General features: G+C 36.7%; 3 protein-coding genes across 4 annotated transcripts; 1 reads left to right on the top strand and 2 right to left on the bottom strand.

Annotated features, from left to right (window-relative positions):
* Positions 1–357: 357 nt before the first annotated feature.
* Positions 358–9,765, bottom strand: LOC124913187. Its single transcript, XM_047453791.1, has 4 exons — positions 9,540–9,765; positions 1,827–1,918; positions 1,383–1,604; positions 358–882 (listed from the first exon to the last, which is right to left on the bottom strand). The coding sequence occupies exons 1-4, from the start codon at positions 9,763–9,765 to the stop codon at positions 358–360; spliced, it is 1,065 nt and encodes a 354-aa protein (XP_047309747.1).
* Positions 9,766–18,457: 8,692 nt separating this feature from the next.
* On the top strand, positions 18,458–21,927 carry LOC124911251. 2 transcript variants are annotated; one of them, XM_047451706.1, is made up of 2 exons: positions 18,458–18,885; positions 20,955–21,927. In XM_047451706.1, the coding sequence occupies exons 1-2, from the start codon at positions 18,589–18,591 to the stop codon at positions 21,753–21,755; spliced, it is 1,098 nt and encodes a 365-aa protein (XP_047307662.1). In that variant the 5' UTR covers positions 18,458–18,588; the 3' UTR covers positions 21,756–21,927. The 2 variants fall into 2 exon arrangements, with proteins under 2 accessions (XP_047307662.1, XP_047307663.1); XM_047451707.1 differs by lacking the exon at positions 18,458–18,885 and adding an exon at positions 20,481–20,582.
* A 2-nt stretch (positions 21,928–21,929) lies between these two features.
* On the bottom strand, positions 21,930–23,703 carry LOC124911250 (pentatricopeptide repeat-containing protein At5g16420, mitochondrial). Its single transcript, XM_047451705.1, has one exon. The coding sequence runs from the start codon at positions 23,684–23,686 to the stop codon at positions 22,016–22,018; it is 1,671 nt and encodes a 556-aa protein (XP_047307661.1). The 5' UTR covers positions 23,687–23,703; the 3' UTR covers positions 21,930–22,015.
* Positions 23,704–23,754: the final 51 nt, after the last annotated feature.

Genomic DNA, 23,754 nt, shown 5'->3' with positions numbered 1-23,754 from the left:
TCAGTAACGGTTTTCGAAAGTCGTTACTGATACCTATGAAGTTTCTGTGACGGCTTTTTATTTGTTAAACCGTTACAGGAATTTTTAAGAAAAACGGTTTTTTAATTCATTAAAACGTTACTAAACCATAATCGTTTTTTTTTCTCCAAATTTTTACCTATATCACAATCATATCAATAACCAAAACCAAAAAGCACAATCATCAATAACTAAAAACCCAAAACCACAATCATTAATTCAAAACAATAATCATCCACAAACTACAATCCATCCACAAACTACAATCATATCACAAAGTTCAATCATATCACAAATCCACAAAAACCATTAATTAACGTACTTCAAATAACAATTCAACTAACCAGAATACACGGGAAAGCGACGATCAAGTGGAAGGGGCATCATCTCTAGTGGGGGGGGGGGGGCAGGTGGACGTAGAGGGCGACCACCGGGAACCATGGATAATAAGAAGTTCATCGTCTCCCTCATCTCAAGCATCTCATCCTGCATTCTATCACGCTCTACAACTGATTGTTGTCTATTCCTTCGAGCTTCTTCACGTTCCATTTCACGCTGCTTTAGTAATTTATCACGCTGCATTAGTAATTCTTCGCGCTCCATTTCACGCTGCCTTTGTGCTTCCTCACGCTCCATCTGACGCTCCATCTGACGCTCGAGTAAGGCTTCTTCGCGCTCTCTCTGTGACTGAATCTTCTCCGCTTCATGCTCCTCTCGCATCCTCTGCATCTCCTCAAGTAAAACTCGGTTTTCTTCACGGAAATGTTGCGTGTCACTGCGCGGTATGCTAGAACCCCCACGAGCATCTGCTCTAAAACATGTAGGTGTGACACTTGAGCCCATACCCACGACTCGCCCATGTCCCTGAGACCCGAACGCACACTCAGCCAACTGCAGGTCATTCCTAGTCGGGTCTTCTTCTATAGCAATTCGCAAGGCAGTCTACAAACACAAATTACATTTGATTACATACATAAAATAAATAAAATAAATAAAACTAATAAACACGACTTACCACTTTTTCTTGAATAATAGGGAGAACCTCCGGATTTGGATCTTGCAGAGTTGGTTTCTTTGTATGAGTGTGGAGAAATAATTCCGCAAAATTAGGCGACGTACCGGTAGTCTTCTCCTGTACAAATTTAATAATTAATAAAAACGTAATAACATTATAAACTTTGTTATTCAATGATAAAACGAACCATTTGCTTCTCCACTTGCGAAAATGAGATGTTGCCCGCATGATTCTTGTACACAACACGCGACCTATTTTGCGCATTCACATTACTTGTTTTCTGCAAATAAGAAAAGATTTGTGTTTAATGAATGATTAATTTCAGGTCTCTTTATAAAAATTAACTTACCTTGAACTCGAGAGTGAGAAAGCGACGATCAAGAAGATAATGCCAATCACTTAGTTCAATCTCGGGAGGGGGATTTGCCCTAATCGCAACCTCGTTACCTTCACGAGCTTTAACGTACAAGGTGTTCCATTGACATCTCCACCTATCCCATAATTTGTTAGCTTGAAATAAACCTTGTTTGCGATAGTTGTTGATGTCATCCTCCACAGCCACGAAAGGATCCTAAAAAGTCAACATTAAAATACGATTATAGATTGTGATTAATACATAAAAGTTAATTATATAATAAGTTACCGTGATAGCCATCCATATGTGATCTAGCTAAGTAGAGCTCGGGTCCGACCAACGCAAAGTCCTGTGAGGTAGTGCATTGGAGTCTCGAATGACACTCCCAATATGTCTCGACCACGCTGTCCTATTCTCGCACATGGGCTTACCATCTACCGGGTTAAAATGAAGAGTCATCTTTTTCCCCGCTTGCAATCTACCAACTGCTGTATTTTTGTTCTTGCCCCGTGTCCTCCTCGAAATAGATCCTAAAAATAAACACAAAATTATATAGGACCATAACAAATTAACACTAGTAGAAAAGAGGTTATCTGTAACGATTCCTAGTAACGGCGCTCGAAAGCCCTTACTAATATTTGGTATCAGTAACGGTTATATTAAACCGTTACTATTATAAGTGAATCTGTAACGGTCATATAAACCGTTACAGATATGGTGTCTCTTTATCGTTTTCAGTGAGGATATCTGTAACGGTTTTCTATCAAAACCGTTATTACTATAGTATTTGTAACGGTTTAAATCAACCGTTACAAATGTTGAACCGTCTTTTAATTTACTTCGCTGGTATCTGTAACGGTTTTACGATTAACCGTTACAGATACTGCTTCCCTTTTAACGGTCTAATAAAGAATATCAGTAACGGTGTTTATATAAGCCGTTACAAATAGAGTATCTGTAACGGTTAATCAGTAAACCGTTACAGATACCGAGTCGACTTTTTAACTTCTTTACTAATATCTGTAACGGTTTTGTAAAAACCGTTACAGATATCCTATAATAACTCCCGCGCCGAGTTCTTTTTTCCTTCTTCTTTTCTTTCTTCTTCCGTTTTCTTCCGCGCTCTCGTTTTCCGATCATCCGTTGCCGCTGTCGCTGCCGACGATAGAAGACTCCTTTAATCCGTCGTTTTCTTCCGATCATCCAAGATGCAATCGATCTGCAGGTAAGTTCTCTCTTCCCTATTCTCTACCCCCAATCCGCCGGCCGCCCACATTCATCCAATCATCGGAAACCGCCGCCGCTTGCCCCGCCGATAGAAGATTCCATTAATCATCCTGCATTCATCAATCACGCCAGGTAAGCATACTGCATTCCTTGATCGTTAGACTATATTAGGTCAATTTTTGTTCTTTGTAATGACTTTACAGTTTGTATATATATCGTTTGTTTAACATTGAACAACCTGGATTGTTTGTTATTTATGGATTTTTGTTATTTATGGATTTACAGTTTGTATATATATGGTTCTAGATAGGATTTACAGTTTGATATTAGGATGTTTTACAAATTTAGGATGGAATCAAATAGGATTTTGTTGAATACATATGATAGGTTGATAGGTTGAGATTGATTTCTCATAGTTTATTTAGATACTGATTCTGATATTGTTTGTTATGGAGAGTTTGAAGAAATATTTAGAGTGTCATGGTATTTCTGCTCTATTTTCTTTGGATCTAGATTATTACAAGGAAATATATATAGTGGATGTTGATAAATCCTAGTTACATATTCTAATATTATGTGAAATTAATAATACAGTTCAATTGAAGGAATCCTGAATAATACATTGATAAATCCTAGTTACACTAACACTTGTTTTATAGTTGAGAATCTTGAGATTAAAAGTTAATTGTTTGTTGCTAAGATTTTTGATTTGGGGTATACAAAATCTAGCTGTATATCCAATCCTCCTGTCAACATAATCCAATTTTTGGTTTGCAGAAATTCTGAATTTCCCGTTTGAACTGTTGAATTCGTTCTTCAATACCGTTTGAACGGTATAATCAGGTATTCAATAATGTTAACTTCTTATATATGTTGAACTATTGAATCAGGTTTTCATTATCATTTTTTGCGTTTGAACTGTTGAATCAGGTTGCATCCATTTCAATTCTAGTTTGAATTTGCCATTGTCTTTGCTGCCGCGGATTGTAGTTTGCACTTCAAAATTCAGGTTAGTTCTTATTTACAATCAATGTTAGCTTGTTAGTAGATTATTGATGTTAGTTTAGTGGATAATTTGTATGTTAGGTTATATAATAATGAATGCTAAGTTAGATTATTTGATGTTAGATTTAGGTAAATTATTTGAATGTTATATTATTGGATTTAGGTAGATTAAGTTAGATTAATTTGTATGTTAGCTAGATTATTGCATGTTTGGATTATTAGATTAATTGTATGTTAGATTATTGGATTGGTAGATTAAGTTAGATTAATTTGTATGTTAGCTAGATTATTGCATGTTTGGATTATTAGATTAATTGTATGTTAGATTATTGGATTGGTAGATTAAGTTAGATTAATTTGCATGTTAGATTATTGCATGTTTGGATTATTAGATTAATTGTATGTTAGATTATTGGATTGGTAGATTAAGTTAGATTAATTTGTATGTTAGGTTAGATGGAAATCCCGGACAAAACATGGATGACTACACTTCGTACCGATCCTAAATATAGTGAGGGGGTAGACAAATTCATAGAATTTGCTGAAAGATCTACGGGTAGATCATCGATTGCATGTCCTTGTGTAAAGTGTGCAAATCGAGTATATGAGAATAAGAGTGTGGTTAGATCCCATCTAATTGTATACGGCATAAGACAAAATTATGGTTTTTGGTATTTTCACGGTGAAAAGAGATCAATTGGACGTCAACTTGTAAATGCTGTTACCGAGAATGTGGAGGAAGATGAATCAGATGATGAAATTGAAGACGAACCGATCAATGAACCACCAAATAACGAGACTAATATCATGGAAGATGAACCTGTTGAAGTTTGTGAGGATCATCTAATGGAAGATATTATTGTAGAGGATCATCTAATGGAAGATATTATTGGTGATTTGTACCCTAATGTCAACATTGATAATGAACGGTCGAGTGAAAATGAGCCTCCCGTTGATGATGTTAATACGTTTTACAAATTGTTGGACGATTCGAAACTACCTTTGTATGAAGGTTCTCGCATTTCCAAAGCCTCAACTCTTCTTAAACTTCTTCACATCAAAAATGTAGGTCAGTGGACAAACACGTCATTTGATTTATTGTTGAGTTTATTGAAGGAGGAAATACTGCCAATTCATAATCAACTACCGAATTCGTATTATGAGTGCAAGAAATTCATTAAAGACATGGGTCTATCGTACGAAACAATTGACGCGTGTAAGAATGATTGCATGCTTTTTCGTAAAGAGGATAAGGATTTGCAGCAATGTAAAGTTTGTGGGCTTTCTAGGTGGAATGTCAATAAATCTAATGGTGCAATTCGAACGAAGGTGAATGGTAAGTATATACCCAACAAGTCGCTGCGCTATTTTCCATTAAAACCGAGGTTGCAAAGATTATACATGTGTTCCAAAACTGCTCCACACATGACTTGGCATAAAGATAACAATCCTGAAGATGATGTGTTGAGGCATCCTGCTAATTCAATGACATGGAAGACCTTTGATAACTTGTACCCAAATTTCTCAACAGAACCTCGAAATGTGCGACTTGGTTTGGCTAGTGATGGTTTTCAACCTTTTGCTAGCGGAAAAACATCGTACAGCATTTGGCCAGTTATTCTAATCCCTTACAACGTCTCTCCTACCACATGTATGGATAAAAACAATTTTCTTCTTTCAATGCTCATTCCAGGACCAAAAAGTCCCGGTGATTGTATTGACGTATTTCTAGAGCCACTTATAAAAGAGTTGACGGAATTGTGGAATACCGGTGTGAAGACATACGATGCAAGCAGAAAACAATATTTTAATTTACGGGCAGCTCTTATGTGGACTATTAATGATTTTCCGGCTTATGCAAATTTGTCTGGATGGAGTACAAAGGGTAAATTGGCATGTCCGTCTTGTAATCAGAACACCGCGTCTTTGAGGTTAACAAATTGCCAGAAGGAGTGTTACATGAATCATCGACGATTCCTCCCGTCTAATCATCGATGGCGCAAAGAGACGGATACATTTGACGGGCATACGGAGCATAGAGATCCTCTTGTACTTTTATCGGGTTCCGAAATTCAATTGCAATCGCGAGATCTAAAGGAAATTTGTTTGACAAAGTACCTGCCTAAGAAAACGAAAGTTATACATGAATCCCGAGGTGATAATTGGAACAAATTCAGTATATTCTTTCAATTGCCTTACTGGAAATCTTTGATGTTGAGACATAATTTGGATGTAATGCATATTGAGAAGAATATATGTGATAGTTTGTTGGGAACTTTAATGAATTTCAAAGAAAAGACCAATGATGGAATTAAAGCAAGGAAAGATTTGGTCATAATGAACATAAAACATTCCTTACATCCGGTTGAAGTTGATGGTGTTCTTCGGTGTCCGCCGGCCCCCTATGCATTGTCCTCAGAACATAAGAAACGTTTATGTCAGTTTTTGAAAGATATTAAAATGCCCGACAGTTTTTGTTCAAATATTGGGGCGTGTGTAAACATGGAGGAGAAAAAAATATCAGGATTGAAGAGTCACGATTGTCACATTCTATTACAATATCTCCTTCCACTAGCTACACGTGGCCTACTTCCCGATGATGTGTACGATGTCGTGGTGAATTTAGCAAGGTTCTTTCGGTTGCTTTGTCAAAAAAGTTTACAACGCGGGCAATTGGAAACATTACATGACGACATTGTCTTGACACTTTGCAAATTGGAGAAGATCTTTCCACCTTCTTTTTTTGATATAATGGTGCATTTGCCAGTTCATTTAGCTTTTGAAGCTTGTCTTGGAGGGCCCGTTCAGTATCGATGGATGTATCTAGTTGAACAATATATGAGCACACTCAAGAAATACCTTAGGAACAGGAACTTTCCAGAAGGTTCAATCAGCGAGAGTTACCTTTTGAATGAGAGTATGAGCATGTGTGCCCGATATTTGGACGATCAAGAGTCAAATGATGAATCCATAAATACAAGTACAACATTCTCCATTTTCATCACTATGGAAGACTTATCTAATGGCACATCCTACACATATGAACCGGGTGATCGTGAGCGTGCTCATTGGTACATTTTAAAAAATTGTCGCGAAGCTGAAGAATATTATAAGTAAGTCCATTAATTTCATATGAGGTATGATTTAAGAAAGTAATAATTTAATCTGTCATTTGCGCAGCGATTTCGTTCAATCATGCCCTCCTAATATTTCCAATGAGGCTCGGGATAAACAATACGTTAGATATTTCCAAGAAAGAGTAAGTAATCGTCTCAACAATTTTCTTTTTTAGTATATGACAATTAGTTTAACAATAATTTCTAATGAATATATAGGTGGAGCAACTAACCGATCAATCCGATAGGACAACAAATCTTAAGATTTTAGGACGTGGGCCTACATTGTATGCAAAGAAATATAACTCGTGCAAGATAAATGGGTACAAGTTTAACACTGAAAAACATGACGAGAGCTTGACTACCCAAAATAGCGGGGTTTTGGTTGTTGGTAATAATGGGACCGAGACTATTAACTACTATGGAGTGATTAATGAAATCATAGAAGTGATATTCTTTTGTGGAAGACGAGTGATTCTCTTCAAATGCAAATGGTTTGATGTTTATCACAAAGATCGGGGCATTAAAGTTGATAAGTATGGTTATGTTAGTATAAATATCAACAGGATTCTACAGACCCAATTAAATGAACCATTCATAATGGCAAGCCAAGCACAACAAGTCTTTTACTCAACAGATATGGCATCAAGGCTTGAATGGAAAATTGTGACACCAATAAATCCCCGTTATTCTAATTAAGGTTGAATTATTTTCTATGAAAGGTTACTTGTAAATTTGTCTTCTAAACATTACATTCAATATTTGCAGCTATCATGGCACCTAAAAGAATGCAAGGTAAGAGTTTAAACAGCGCGCTACACGACCTTATACAAAGGACCGAGGAGCATTCAGAAGATCCCGTGCAATTGTGTACCTCTATCGGGGAAATTGATTTGGACCTTGATGATGTCATGAATGTTGATAGTGTACCAAACACTATCCCCGGTGATGATGATGATGAGATACAGCCCCCGTCTGAGGAGCAAGATGGAGGTACTTGTGTTTTTGCTTAAGTTAGTTGTTGTGATCCTATATAATTTTTTGTTTAATTTTAGGATCTATTTCGAGAAGGAGACGGGGCAAGAACAAGAATAAAGCTGTTGGTAGATTGCAAGCGGGGCAAAAGATGACTCTTCAATTTAACCCTGTTGATGGTAAACCAATGTGCGAGAATAGGACACAGCTTGGTCGAGGCATATTGGGAGTGTCATTTGAGACTCCAATGCACTACCTCATAGGACTTTGCGTTGGTCGGACCTGAGCTCCACACAAATCACATATGGATGGCTATCACGGTATATAACTTTTTATATTATTAAGTCCATTATGTATTCAACACAATCTATAATCGTATTTTAATGTTAACTATTTAGGATCCTTTCGTGGCTGTGGGGGATGACATCAACAAATATCGAAGACAAAGTTTATTTCAAGCCAACAAATTATGGGATAGATGGAGATGTCATTGGAACACCATGTACATTAAATCCCGTGAAGGTGACGAGCAAGCGATTAGGGCAAATCCCCCTCCCGAGATCGAAATTAGTGATTGGAATTATCTACTTGATCGTCGCTTTCTCACGCCGGAATTCAAGGTAAATTAATGTGTTTATAAATAGCTCTTACATTAATCATTCATTAAACACAAATGTTTTCTTATGTGTCACACCTAGATCTTTTAGACCTGATGCTCGTGGTGGTACTAGCACACAGTGCGGTGACACGCAAAACGCACTTTTACTTGAGGAGATACATAGGATGCGAGAGGAGCGTGAAGCTGAGAAGCTTCAGTCACGGAGAGAGCGCGAAGAAGCCTTAGTCGAGCGTCAAATGGAGCGTGAGGAAGCACAAAGGCAGCGTGAAATGGAGCGCGAAGAGTTATTGATGCAGCGTGAAGATGAACGTGAAGAAGCTCGAAGAGAGCGTGAGAGAATGCGGGATGAGATGCTTGAGATGAGAGCGACAATGAACTTCTTATTATCCAGGATTCCCCGTGATCAACTTCCACCTGCCCCTCCCACTCGAGATGATGCCCCTCCTACTTAGAGATGATCCCCTTCCTCGTGATCGTCGCTTTCCCACTTCAATTCTGGTCAGTTGAAATGTAATTTGAAATACGTTAATTAATGGTTTTTGTGAATTTGTGATATGATTGTAGTTTTTGGATGGATTATAGTTTTTGGATGGATTGTAGTTTCTGGATGATTATTGTTTTGAATTAATGATTGTATTTTTGGTTTTTAGTTATTGATGATTGTAGTTTTTGGTTTTTGGTTAATGATTGAGGTTTTAAATAGGTAAAAATTTGTAAAAAAAAAATATTAGGGTTTAGTAACGGTTAAATAATTACAAAAACCGTTAATAAAAATCTAACTGTAACGGTTTAAGAAATAAAAAACCGTCACAGAAACAACACGAGAATCTGTAACGGTTTTCGAAAACCGTTACAGATAAAAGCAGTCTTTTAGTAACGGTTTTTAGCCGGCTAAAACCGTTACTGTTGTTCCATTACTATCTGTAACGGTTTTCTAAAACCGTTACAGATTCTCTTGTTGTTTCTGTGACGGTTTTTACACGGCTAGAACCGTTACTATTATTCAATGACTATCAGTAACGGTTTTCGAACGCCGTTACTGATACCTGTGAAGTTTCTGTAACGTAATTTTTTGTAACGATTGGTAACGGTTTTATGTGCCGTTACAAATAAGTTTCAGTAACGGCGTTCGATGCTTTCAGTAACGGTTTTAGCCCTTACTAATACCCTTTTTTCTACTAGTGTAAATACTTAAGCAAACACCGGTACCTCCATCTTGCTCCTCAGACGGGGGTTGTGTCTCATGATCATCAGCATCATCTTCAAAGTTAGTGTTTGGTACACTATCGACATTCATCACATCATCAAGGTCCAAATCAATTTCCCCGATAGAGTTAAATAATTGCATAGGATCTTCTGAATGCTCCTCGGTCCTCTGTACAAGGTCGTTTAGCGCGCTGCTTAAACTCTTTCCTTGTATTCTTTTAGGTTCCATGATAACTGCAAATTTTGAATGTAATGTTTATAAGAACAATTTACCAGTAACCCTTCATAGAAAATAATTCAACCTTAATTAGAGTAACGGGGATTTATTGGTGTCACAATTTTCCATTCAAGCCTTGATGCTATATCTGTAGAGTAAAAGACTTGTTGTGCTTGGCTTGCCATTATGAATGGTTCATTTAATTGAGTCTGTAGAATCCTGTTGATATTTATACTAACATAACCATACTTATCAACTTTAATGCCCCGATCTTTGTGATAAACATCAAACCATTTGCATTTGAAGAGAATAACTCGTCTTCCACAAAAGAATATCACTTCTATGATTTCATTGATCACTCCATAGTAGTTAATAGTCTCGGCCCCATTATTACCAACAACCAAAACCCCGCTATTTTGGGTAGTCAAGCTCTCGTCATGTTTTTCAGTGTTAAACTTGTACCCATTTATTTTGCACGAGTTATATTTCTTTGCATACAATGTAGGCCCACGTCCTAAAATCTTAAGATTCGTTGTCCTATCGGATTGATCGGTTAATTGCTCCACCTATATATTAATTAGAAATAATTGTTAAACTAATTGTCATATACTAAAAAAGAAAATTGTTAAGACGATTACTTACTCTTTCTTGGAAATATCTAACATATTGTTTATCCCGAGCCTCATTGGAAATATTAGGAGGGCATGATTGAACAAAATCGCTGCGCAAATGATAGATTAAATTATTACTTAAATCATACCTATATAAGATGTAATTAATGGAATTACTTATAATATTCTTCTGCTTCACGACAATTTTTTAAAATGTACCAATGAGCACGCTCACGATCACCCGGTTGATATGTGTATGATGTGCCATTAGATAAGTCTTCCATAGCGATGAATATGGAGAATGTTGTATGTTAGGATCGGGGACGCCCTTGGAGGACCGGGGTGTTTCCGGTTTCAGAAAGGGTGGCCGCTTACAACGCACACAACACTTTGGTGATAGTCCGGTTAGAGACTAAAACCGCTCTTAACACTACACAGATTGTCACAGACTCTTGAACCGAGTTCAAGTGCGGAAATGTCCGTTTCAATCTGAAACAACGAATACGATTCGGATGAAGTTTATGAGGAGTTGGTTTAAGGAGTATGTATAGACCGGTTTTGATTATTGGAGTAGGATTATATTTCGGTTAACGTATTTCGGTTTTGGAGTAAATAAGAGGGAAATAAGTAAAAGACACGAGACAAGATTTTTTATGGATGTTCGGAGCAAACCCTCCTACGTCACCCCTTCTTCTCAGATTATGTGAAGGATCTCCACTAACTTGAATGTTACAACACTTACAATGCCGGTCGAGCCTAATTCGCTACTCGCCGGTTACACCAACTCATTATTGATGTAATACAATAACACAACACAATACAACTTTCTCTCTCTTAATAATTTTCAGAAACGTTTTTGACAATTTTATCGCTTTTTTTTTTGCTTGTTCTTGGATTACTTCTTCCTTGCCTTCTATTTATATGAAAAATATGACAACGGTCATATTTTCTCTCTCCAGGAGATTGGCCGCTGGAAACCGGTAATGATCAAGAGGCTTGCACGCCTTCCCTCTTGGACAGATCAATTTGGACACATGGCAGACATGCTCTTAGCCGGCTGCCTGCCTGACAGCTACCTGCTGCCTAGAGATTGCTTCTGGATTTGGACAAGCATGCCTGACAGCTACCTGCTGCTTGGAGATTGCTTCTGGATTTGGATTACTCATTTAATAACCGGAGCTTGACAGCATTTAATCAAACCGGAACATTTATGACCGGAACATATTTATGACTGAGCGGCTCATTTAATAACCGGAACATTTATGACTGAGCGGCTCATTTATTACTGGAGCGGCTGCATTAAGTGTCGGTTGACCGGAGCCTTCTTTCATTATATGACTGGAGCGGCTGCATTAAGTGTCGGTTGACCGGAGCCTTCTTTCATTAAATGTCCGTTTGACCGATCTCCTAACTGAACTCCAGTTGACCAACCGGTTGACTGAACTTCTTGGACGAACCGGTTGACCGAACCGGTTTGACCGATCTCCTAACTGGACTCTAGTTGACCAACCGGTTTGACTGAACTTCTTGGCCGAACCGGTTGCTTTTACTTCAAACCGAAGTCAAACAACCGAACAGTATATATATTTCCAACCCAATGGATTTTGCTCAATTTCCCTGAAATAGCAAAACTTTAAATATAATTTGCAGCTAGTGAGATTTGATCCCAATTTCCCTGAAATAGCAAAACTTTAAATATTATTTGCAAGTGACAGGCAGAGGTGTTAACCACTACGCTACAACAGCTTCTTGTTATATTTAAACCAATTAATATACTTGATATAACTTAGCGGTTTAACATATATATTTGAACTTAGTTTTATCTATTTATTAAACTTTTCATAAGTTATAACAATTATTTTCTATCAATTTCTCCATTTTTGATTATTTAGAATAAATATTCCAAACTCGTAATGTGTGGCCGGTTTGAAAATTAACTTACTTAATTTTTCTTATCATTGTACTTGTATTTATCGATTCATCATCTGACTCTTGATCGTCCAAATATCGGGCACACATGCTCATACTCTCATTCAAAAGGTAACTCTCGCTGATTGAACTTTCTGGAAAGTTCATATTCTTAAGGTATTTCTTGAGTGTGCTCATATATTGTTCAACTGGATACATCCATCGATACTGAACCGGCCCTCCAAGACAAGCTTCAAAAGCTAAATGAACTGGCAAATGCACCATTATATCAAAAAAATAAGGTGGAAAGATCTTCTCCAATTTGCAAAGTGTCAAGACAATGTCGTCATGTAATGTTTCCAATTGCCCGCGTTGTAAACTTTTTTGGCAAAACAACCGAAAGAACCTTGCTAAATTCACCACGGCATCGTACACATCATCGGGAAGTAGGCCACGTGTAGCTAGTGGAAGGAGATATTGTAATAGAATGTGACAATCGTGACTCTTCAATCCTGAAATTTTTTTCTCCTCCATGTTTACACACGCCCCAATATTTGAACAAAAACCGTCGGGCATTTTAATATCTTTCAAAAACTGACATAAACGTTTCTTGTGTTCTGAGGACAATACATAGGGGGTCGGCGGACACCGAAGAACACCATCAACTTCAACCGGATGTAAGGAATATTTTATGTTCATTATGACCAAATCTTTCCTTGCTTTAATTCCATCCTTGGTCTTTTCTTTGAAATTCATTAAAGTTCTCAACAAACTATCACATATATTCTTCTCAATATGCATTACATCCAAATTATGTCTCAACATCAAAGATTTCCAGTAAGGCAATTGAAAGAATATACTGAATTTGTTCCAACTATCACCTCGGGATTCATGTATAACTTTCGTTTTCTTAGGCAGGTACTTTGTCAAACAAATTTCCTTTAGATCTCGCGCCTGAAATTGAATTTCGGAACCCGATAATAGTACAGGAGGACCTCTATACTCAGTATTCCCGTCAAACGTATCGGTCTCTTTGCGCCATCGATGATTAGACGGGAAGAATCGTCGATGATTCATGTAACACTCCTTTTGGCAGTTTGTTAACCTCAAAGACGCGGTGTTCTGATTACAAGACGGACATGCCAATTTCTCTTTTGTACTCCATCCAGACAAATTTGCATATGCCGGGAAATCATTAATAGTCCACATAAGAGCTGCCCGTAAATTAAAGTATTATTTTCTACTTGCATCGTATGTCTTCACACCAGTATTCCACAATTCCGTCAACTATTCAATAAGTGGCTCAAGAAATACGTCAATACAATCACCGAGACTTTTTGGTCCTGGAATGAGCATTGAAAGAAGAAAATTGTTTTTGTCCATACATGTGGTAGGAGAGACATTGTAAGGGATGAGAATAACTAGCCAAATGTTGTACGATGTTTTTCCACTAGCAAAAGGTTGAAAACCATCACTAGCCAAACCAAGTCGCACATTTCGAGGTTCGGTTGAGAAATTTGGGTACAAGTTATCAAAGGTCTTCCATGTCATTGAATTAGCAGGATGTCTCACCACATCATCTTCGGGATTGTTATCTTTATGCCAAGTCATGCGTGGAGCAGTTTTGGAACACATGTATAATCTTTGCAACCTCGGTTTTAATGGAAAATAACGCAGAGACTTGTTGGGTATATACTTACCATTCACCTTCGTTCGAATTGCACCATTAGATTTATTGACATTCTACCTAGAAAGCCCACAAACTTTACATTGCTGCAAATCCTTATCCTCTTTACGAAAAAGCATGCAATCATTCTTACACGCGTCAATTGTTTCGTACGATAGACTCATGTCTTTAATGAATTTCTTGCACTCATAATACGAATTCGGTAGCTGATTATGAATTGGCAGTATTTCCTCCTTCAATAAACTCAACAATAAATCAAATGATGTGTTTGTCCACTGACCTACATTCTTTATGTGAAGAAGTTTAAGAATAGTTGAGGATTTGGAAATGCGAGAACCTTCATACAAAGGTAGTTTCGAATCGTCCAACAATTTGTAAAACGTAGCATCATCAACAAAAGGCTCATTTTCACTCGGATGTTCATTATCAATGTTGACATTAGGGTACAAATCAGTAATAATATCTTCCATTAGATGATCCTCAGCAATAATATCTTCCATTAGATGATCCTCACAAACTTCAACAGGTTCGTCTTCCATGATATTAGTCTCGTTATTTGGTGGTTCATTGATCGGTTCGTCTTCAATTTCATCATCTGATTCATCTTCATCCACATTCTCGGTAACAACATTTACAAGTTGACGTCCAATTGATCTCTTTTCACCGTGAAAATACCAAAAACCATAATTTTGTCTTATTTCGTATACAATTAGATGGGATCTAACCACACTCTTATTCTCATATACTCGATTTGCACACCTTACACAAGGACATGCAATCGATGATCTACCTGTAGACCTTTCAGCAAATTCTATGAATTTGTCAACCCCCTCACTATATTTAGGATCGGTACGAAGTATAGTCATCCATGTTTTGTCTGGCATTTTCATCTAACCTAACATACAAATTAATAATCCAACAATCTAACATCAATAACCTAACATACAAATCATTTATTAATCTAATAATCCAAACATGCAATAATCTAACATAAAAATAATCTAACTTAATCTATCAATCCAATAATCTAACATACAATTAATCTAATAATCCAAACATGCAATAATCTGATCATACAAATAATCTAACTTAATTTAATAATCCAAACATGCAATACTAACATCAAATAATCTAACTTAGCATTCAATATTATCTCTAACCTAACATACAAAGTATCCACTAACCTAACATCAATAATCTACTTAGCATTCAATATTACTAATCTAACATACAAATAACAATCTAACTTTAGCATTCAATATTACTAATCTAACATACAAATAACATTGATTGTAAATAAGAATTAACCTGAATCTGAAAGGGAAAACTTCAAGCAGCGATAGGAAATACAAGGGCAAACGGTGAAAATTGAATTTTCTGCAAAATAGAATGAAAAATAGTATTGAGAAATAATGCACACAGTCCTATTTCAAATTAACTATTCAGCCAAACTATAAATAGAATACACAGTCCTCTTTTCTAATAAAAGAGTTGCAAAATAGGATTATTGTTGTGCATTATACAAGTGTAAATAGGATTGTTGTGCATTATACAAGTGTAACTGGCAAATGTTTTTATTTATTATAGGCAAAATAAATTTGATAGGAGACTTATATACAAATGATGTAATCTGAAGATTTGCAGCAATTACCACCGGCAGAGCTCACTTAGAAGGCAGATTAAGTTCAAATTTATGTCAAACAAAGACAAAAGGGAGTCAGGATTTCAAATTAAGCATTAAACCGTTAAGAGAACGAAATCCGATCAATCATGAATTAGTGACTGTTGCGGGTTCTTTCAAGACAAATCAATGTAAATCGAATTTGACATTGTAGCAAAATTGAAAGCTATCAAAATGCCTTGCAAATTTGTGGCCATAGTTACCATCGTTATCTCAATGAATAGCATGATTTAAGGAATTATACACTTCTAACTCCAAACAAAATCAAATAACGCGAGGAACACATTAAGCTGAATGAATGCAAACGATAGAGATGAAATCATTAAGTTGGATAAGAAGCAAAAATAAAACAGATTAAGTGATCATTCGCTACCTGGGGCAGAGACAAGAGGCTGGAGTAGCAAAATCTGACAAACAAGAACGAAGTGAATGATGAAAATCGAGTAGAAGGTTCCCCTCCATAACATGTATTTTTCTTATAAACATTGCCTTCTAAAGAGTAAAAAACTAATGCCATAAATATTATTATTCCTTTCTCAAAACAGCTAACAACAAAATTCAGGGGCAATCAATCGCACACTCATTGACAATATTCAGCCTTAGCCTAGCTAACAAATATGATATGGTTATTGGCTAAATTCTAACCTAATCAGACCTAAATTCCATAGTCAAAAACATCTAATTCATATAACCTTCTATGAAAACACAAAATCTAAACAGCCTATGATGATGATGATGCATAAACAATTCAAAACAGATAAAGCTTCTTAACCTAGCTCAACATTCAATCTAAAGAAGAAAATCGAAAACAGATAAAGCTTTGTAACCATATACTTTAACATTCAATCAGCAGACTTCACATAACCAAAATAAAAAGGGCAGAGGGAGAAGAGAGTTTACCTTGATCGATCGAAGAAGAATAAAGGGCGGATGGATCCTTGAATGGTTCGATGATCGGCGGGTGGCAGGGAGAGAAGACGATCGGCGGAGGAAGAAAATAGAGAAAAGAAAACTTACCTGGCGGCGACGGCGACTTCAACTAGTGATAAACGGATGATCGGAAGAAGAATAAACGGCGGCGACGGCGACTTGAGGAGACGGGCGGCGATTTCAATGGATGATTGGAAGATGATCGGAAAGAAGGAGAAAGCGCGGAGGAAGAAAAGAAAAGAAAGGAAAGAAAGAGGGAAGTTGTTCGCGGGGTTATTACAGACTATCTGTAACGGTTATTGACAAAACCGTTACAGATACTAAAGAGGAAAAATAAAAAGACGATTCACTTTCTGTAACGGTTTTCTCAATAACCGTTACAGAAAGTATATTAGTAACAGCGTTGAATGAAAGTCGTTATTGTTTCCTTTCTTCAAAAACTTTTATTTAAACATTATCTGTAACGATTTTCTCAATAACTGTTACAGATACTAGAAGAGAAAACGAAAAGGCGGTTCACTATTTGTAACGGTTTTTTTTCAACCGTTACAGATACATTATTAGTAACGGTGTTGAGAGATAGCCGTTACAGATGATGCTTCCCTCAAACGGTAACTTATGTCTTATCTGTAACGGTTTTACAAATAATCGTTACAGATAGTAATAGAGACATGAAAGGAACGGTTCAGTATCTGTAACGGTTCTTCTTCAACCGTTGCAGATATATTATTAGTAACGGTTATCATATAAAACCGTTACTAATATTCTTACTGAAACGTTAAAGGGATGTCTTATCTGTAACGGTTTATATCGCCGTTACAGATGTTCTTATATCAGTAATGGCTTTCGAAAGTCGTTACTGATAAATTATATTAGTAAGGGCGTTCGAGAGCCGTTACTAGTAGTCGTTACAGAAGACCTCTATTCTACTAGTGTTTGTTGCTCAACCATTCATTGAATTCTTGACTTTCTCGATAAGCGGCCTATAATGTGAAATATGTAGCAGCTTAGCCTAATGGTATCCCCAAGTAACGAACCGGTAAAGTGTCATCTTGAATCCCCATAATGTCAAAAATACTAGCTTTTGTTTCCTCCTTCACACCACCGTAGAATGCTAGACTTTTTCCTTCATTAATAACCAAACTTGTAACACCTAGAAAAGATTGTTAATACTTCCTTAATAGTTTTAATAGAGTCAATATCAGCATGTGCCATAATAAAGAGGTTGTTCGCAAAACAAATGTGTGTAATATCTTTCTCCCTACATTGTGGATGATGGATGCACAGAAGATTCTTTCAGATCATTATAAAAACGCTCTCAAAGATTCCCATGATGAGAACGAAAATGTAAGAAGAGAGAGGATCTCATTGTCTTACTCCGTTTTCACCCTTGAAATACCCAACATGAACTCCATTAACGCTTACAATATGAGGAGTTGAGATACACTGCAAAATCCAATCAATAACAATAACCAAAAAACCTGAAACACTAAGAAAATCATGAATAATAGGTCATTTAATTGAGTCAAAGACTTTCTGAATAAGCTACCGTAACTCTTTAAAAGCCTTGCATAAGAAGAAGTCAAGATATCTCTTTATAGTGCAATATAATAACAATGCAAATCCAAATTACTACCAACACCCTAAAAGCGCAACATAAATCATTTAAGTAATAATAAAAGTAAAAAATAAGATAAGTAAAAATAAAATTAAGTTTGAACCAAAAATAAATAAATGTTAGATAATATTTTTCTTTTGTTAAGAAATCAATATTGATTTAAATGATTTTACAAATTTTTAAATGGACCTATAATTTAAATATAAATATTATAGAACGTGGCAATTTGTAACCAATCATGTGATGTTAGGTTTGGTGTTTGGTAAAGGAAGAAAAAATCAAGAATAAAACTTTGAACTTTATCCCATTTTCTCTCTCCTCCTCTGCAAAATCTCAAGCTAAAAACCCTCATACTAAGAATTCGAAAGGGAAACGAGAGAGACAAGAGAGAGCAGAAGGTATGGAGAATCTTATCTACTCCAATACCATATTCTCCAGATTCCAGTTAAATCGCACTCATCACATTCCCCGGCTCACCGGTAAATTGGGTTGTCCACCGCCATTTTCCCCACAATTCCGGCGATTCATCTCGATTTCTCGCACCCAGAATGCTCCGTCTTTTCCAACACTTGTTTCTCGATTACCAGACACAAATTTCCTCGACCCGTCGTTGCCTATCACCTCTCTCGATGCAGATTCTCCAGATGGATCAAATCCCGCTCTCCATGTTGAAGAAAGGTCTTCTTATCGGCCAAAGGTACAATTTCTGTCAATACTTGTGTGGTATGCATGTATTTCCATTACTGAAACTGAGAAAAGGATTCATGCTTAGAATTTCCTTCAGAATTTTGATTATCTGATCTTCCTTAGTTCTTGGAATAAAATCCTGAATTGGGATCTGGATCTACTTTATCATCTGAGTTTTTTTTTTGAAGTGAATATGCTTATATCATGTTAGTTAAAAATAAATGCTATAGTCTTTGATCAAAGTTGTAAGTTAGTGGGTAGATTTACTTCAACATTATTTTAATCAATTATTGTTTGTTAAATCCCTCACTGTTATTGTTTATTTCCTAGTTAATGTAGTGGGTCAAATTGAAAGTTGAATTCCCCAGAAACAGGCTGCTTGGCTGCGAATTTGATTCTAGACATAGGAGAAACCGAGAAAGGAAAATTGAGCTCCGAGTTTGGTTAGAGAGCTCGCAATTCACCCCATTGTCATACCTGGCCGGTTGGGTTATGTGCTAAAAATATAGGACTGCTTTGACAGGGTAATGTCTGTAGCAATTAAAATGAGTAGTAATGGTGAAGGGTTGGACTATTGTGGAGAAGATTATGAGCATATTGACTAACAAGTTCACCTATGTGTACATAGTCTCAACTGAATTATTTCATGAGTTACAAAGTTTATTGCAATTTCATGAACAAAGTTTAATAGATCCAACAGGGAGGAAGAAGAACATATTCTCCGGTCTGTTGTATGTTTTGAAGACAGGGGTAGAGGAATAACTTCCTTTGACATGGCTCTAGTTGAATGTTACAAGTGTCACAAATTAGGACAATTCTAATATGAGTGTCCTAAATGGGAAGAAAATGCAATCAAGATGAAGAACTTCTTCTCATGGCATTGGTTTAAACTAAATGTCAGATACATCTTAGCTTAAAGGACGGTTTCTGTACTTAAAAGTAAAGACTTAGTCTTCGAGTAAAGTCATGAGTTAGTGGGTAAATTACCTTTATAAGGTACTAGTGGGTCAAGTTAAAAGTCTTTAAAATGCTAATATCTTATTCAATAAAGTAGGCTTCTGTTTCGAGTTAGCCGATTCCATCAGATCATAGAGAATCTAGATTTAAATAGTTAGTTGATAATGATTCTCGTTGATTGCCTCAGTGGGCAATGTGTCATAGGAGATATTGATACCCATCTTATGCATGATTGAGTTGATGATTCCATCTATTTAAATTTGTGTAATTTTGGGAAATAAGGTGCTTTTATTTGATTGTTATTTGTTATTGTTGAATTTCTTTAGGTGATTTTATTGTACTTGTTAATGAGATAATTATCTTGGTAATAGCTTATCTATACCCGTTTAAATATTTTTTTTAAAGAATCGAATGGAATCTGCTTGACCTTGAGCTTGTTTAGAGAATGTATTTTCCTTTTCTTAAATTGATAAAATAATATGAATTATTTGGGGTTAATTGACACCCTTTTAACTTTTAATATTTTAAAGTGTAAAAATTTGATGTAAATGTTTTTAATTGAGTAATGAGATAAGGTACTCTTTTTTTTTTGAGATAAAGATAAGGTATTATAAGACCCTGTTGTTTTGGGTACTTTATATATATCTTTCTTTTATTTCCTTTATCCTTCAAAGCTTTTTGGCCTCACATTGAGGCCTTTTCCCCTTCCTTCTCTCTTCCCAAGGGAAAAATGCCTAGATGGGTTGTTTTGTAAGCCTTGACTACGATTCTCTAAACAACTACATCTTTATAAACTTTCACTGTTTGTAATGTCTAAAAACCGTAGTTGAAGTGGCAAGAGTCGTGAAGTTGGGGTCATGTCGTCGTTTCTTCCAAAAATAAAAATAAATACAAAAAACTATTTGTAACATGTAGAAATGTAGTTTTGTTACAGAGCATGCTAATCCTCTTGTTCTTTTATGTGACTTTTGCTTTTTGTCGTTGTTTTGACTTAAACGACTCATTATCGATTCTCTTGACCTTTCTTTTGAAAAAGAAAATTCATTTAAATGATATAAGTTATCGTTAGTTATCTACATTTTGTCTCATGCGCTATGAATTCATTGTTTGATTTGTTTGCAGGCAATTGCTGTTGGGACAATTATACTATTATCAACTATCTTAACAACTCTAATCCATCCAGTCATTGTATCGCCAGCTCTTGCTGCATTTTCAACTGCTGGAGGCCCCATAACCGCCAAACTTTTTCGTACAGAGGTGCTAAGCAGTGCTTGGACAGGGTTCTTGGCCGGTTGCTTACACACCCTATCGGGTCCAGACCACTTAGCCGCTCTGGCTCCACTTTCAATAGGCCGGTCCAAGCTAGAAAGCGCGGCGGTTGGAGCTTTATGGGGTTGCGGTCATGATGCAGGACAAGTGATCTTTGGCTTACTCTTCTTACTCCTCAAGGATCGACTCCATATCGAAATCCTTAGAACTTGGGGAACTAGAGTTGTCGGTTTAACTCTCCTCGTAATCGGTGCTATGGGGATTCGTGAGGCTTCCGAGGCGGTTGTTGTCCCGGAATTTAGCGGTTACGAGGGTTTTGGGAATCAACCGGAATTGAAGAAGAAGAAAAAGATTGGATTTGCAACTTTTGCGACGGGGATTGTACATGGGCTACAACCGGATGCGCTTATGATGGTGTTGCCTGCATTGGCATTGCCTTCGCGTTGGGCTGGGGCTGCGTTTCTTGGGATGTTCTTGGTTGGGACGGTGATTGCGATGGGTAGTTACACTGTTTTTATAGGGTCTTGTAGTGAAGCGTTGAAAGAGAGGGTGCCAAGGATCACGGAGAAGTTGACGTGGGCTTCGTCGATGATTGCGATCGCTTTTGGGGTTGGGCTTCTTGTAAGCCAGTATTTTGGGTTTAGTTTATATTGATGGATTGATTATGGTTTTTAATTGGAGTAGAAACTCTCTAGGGTTCTTGACAAGTCTATCTGAGTTTTTCACTTTCTAGTTTATTATGATGATTCAAGATTTGAGAACATTCATATTATAGTATCCAAAACTGATTTTCAATGAATTTGAATCTGCGACAAAGAGAACATCATGTCACATTGAATCTTTGCAAATATTATCGAAATGATTAGATAGAGTTATCACAAATACTTCTAATGGTACAAACAATGTTCAATACATCATGTCAAAATTGTATCTAAAATGTTGTTGGTAGCATCAAAATTTTTGACAAACAAATTCACAAATAGGGTCCAAGAATCTATATCAACTCCAACACTCGAATAAGCCGCTCTCGAAAGCAAATCAACAGCCTCTAGATCCAACCCCGATTTGAAAAATCCATCGATCAAAATAGTATAAGTCGACTTATCCGGCAAGCAACCTTTCTCCAACATCTCTTCGAAAACTCTAACACCTTCCTTTGGACTTCCAACTTTACAAAAACCATTAATCAAAACATTAAAAGTAAATGAATTAGGCAAACATCCTTTCTCCACCATATTATCCCATAATCTCCCAGCTTCACAAAGCTCACCTGCTTCACACAATCCAAATATAAGAGAATTATAAGTTAAAACCGAGGGAATTGAACTTTTATCGAATTCGTCGAATATCTTCCTCGCTTCCCAAATCTTCCCATTCTTACAAAGCCAATGAATGAGTGTGGCCGATATTGCATTATCAGGAGTGCAATTCTTCCTCAACAGCTTCTTCCATAGATCACAAGCTTCTTCAACCCTCCCTTCTTTACACAAAACATCAATAACCTTACAGCAAAGTGTAGAACTTGGTATATATTTCTTCTCAAGCATATCGCCAAGAAGTTTAAGTGCTTCAACTGGTTTCTTCTCTTTACAATACGCTTCGATTATTACTCCGTATGTCACATCGGTAATCTGAACTTGGTTCACATCCATTTCATCCATCAATTTAACAGCTTCAAGAAGTTTCCCCTGTCTGCAATATCCATCCATTAATACAGTGTATGTAATGGTATCAGGAACCCATCCTCGGTCAAGAATTTCATCAAACACCTTCTGTGCATTAACCATATCCTTCCTGAAAACAAACCCACCTAGTATAGTTGTATAGCTAGCAACATTAGGTATCAAACCCATCCCAGGCATTTCATCCAAGACTTGAATCGCTCTTTGAATATCATCCATTTTACATAATGCTTTCAACAGAATGTTACAAGTAAAGATATTGGGTATGATACCGAATTTCTTATGACAGTTCTTGAACACAGAATGGACAAGCTCCAACTGTTTATTTTGAACTAGAATATTCATCAACGTATTGAATGACCTAACCGAATGTTGAACACCAAAATCTTTTATACGTAGAAATGTACGAAACGAATCTTTCGGACGACCTGCAAATCCATAGCATCTGATCACAGTAATAAATAGATCTTCACCACAAACGATATCGGATTGATGCAGTTTTTTCAAAAGGACTTCAACTGGTTCAAAAGCACGAGCCCGACCTAACTTGTGGATGATGGAATGGTAGGTATCGTAAGTGTGGTGATAATTTGGATGGTAATTACCTGCGTAATCGAAGATTTGGAGAGAAAGGTCGAGGTTTTGTTGCTGGGTGATCATGTAGATTAGACGTTTAGGATGAAGTTTTTGAGGCCAAGGTTTGATTGGGGGAGTGACTGTATATGATTTGAGTAGTTGTTCCTTGGATTTGATGGAGGAGAGATGATAATGGGATGGATGTGCAATGAAGGATTCATCGGAGATTGACGATTCCGTTGAGATTGAACAATAGTAAGCTTTGTCGCCGGGAAATGAACGGCGGCGGCGGAGGAGGAGTTTTGTCCGGCATAACTTTGACGCCATAAATTAGGTATAATGAAATGAGAGTGAGAAATTATGATATCGATTATATTCCGCCGCTTTTTCGATAC

Source organism: Impatiens glandulifera, chromosome 8 (assembly GCF_907164915.1).
Source record: "Impatiens glandulifera chromosome 8, dImpGla2.1, whole genome shotgun sequence".
Taxonomy (NCBI): Eukaryota; Viridiplantae; Streptophyta; class Magnoliopsida; order Ericales; family Balsaminaceae; genus Impatiens; species Impatiens glandulifera.
The sequence above is the reverse complement of the archived record's forward strand: the minus strand, read 5'-3'. Positions and strand labels throughout refer to the sequence as shown.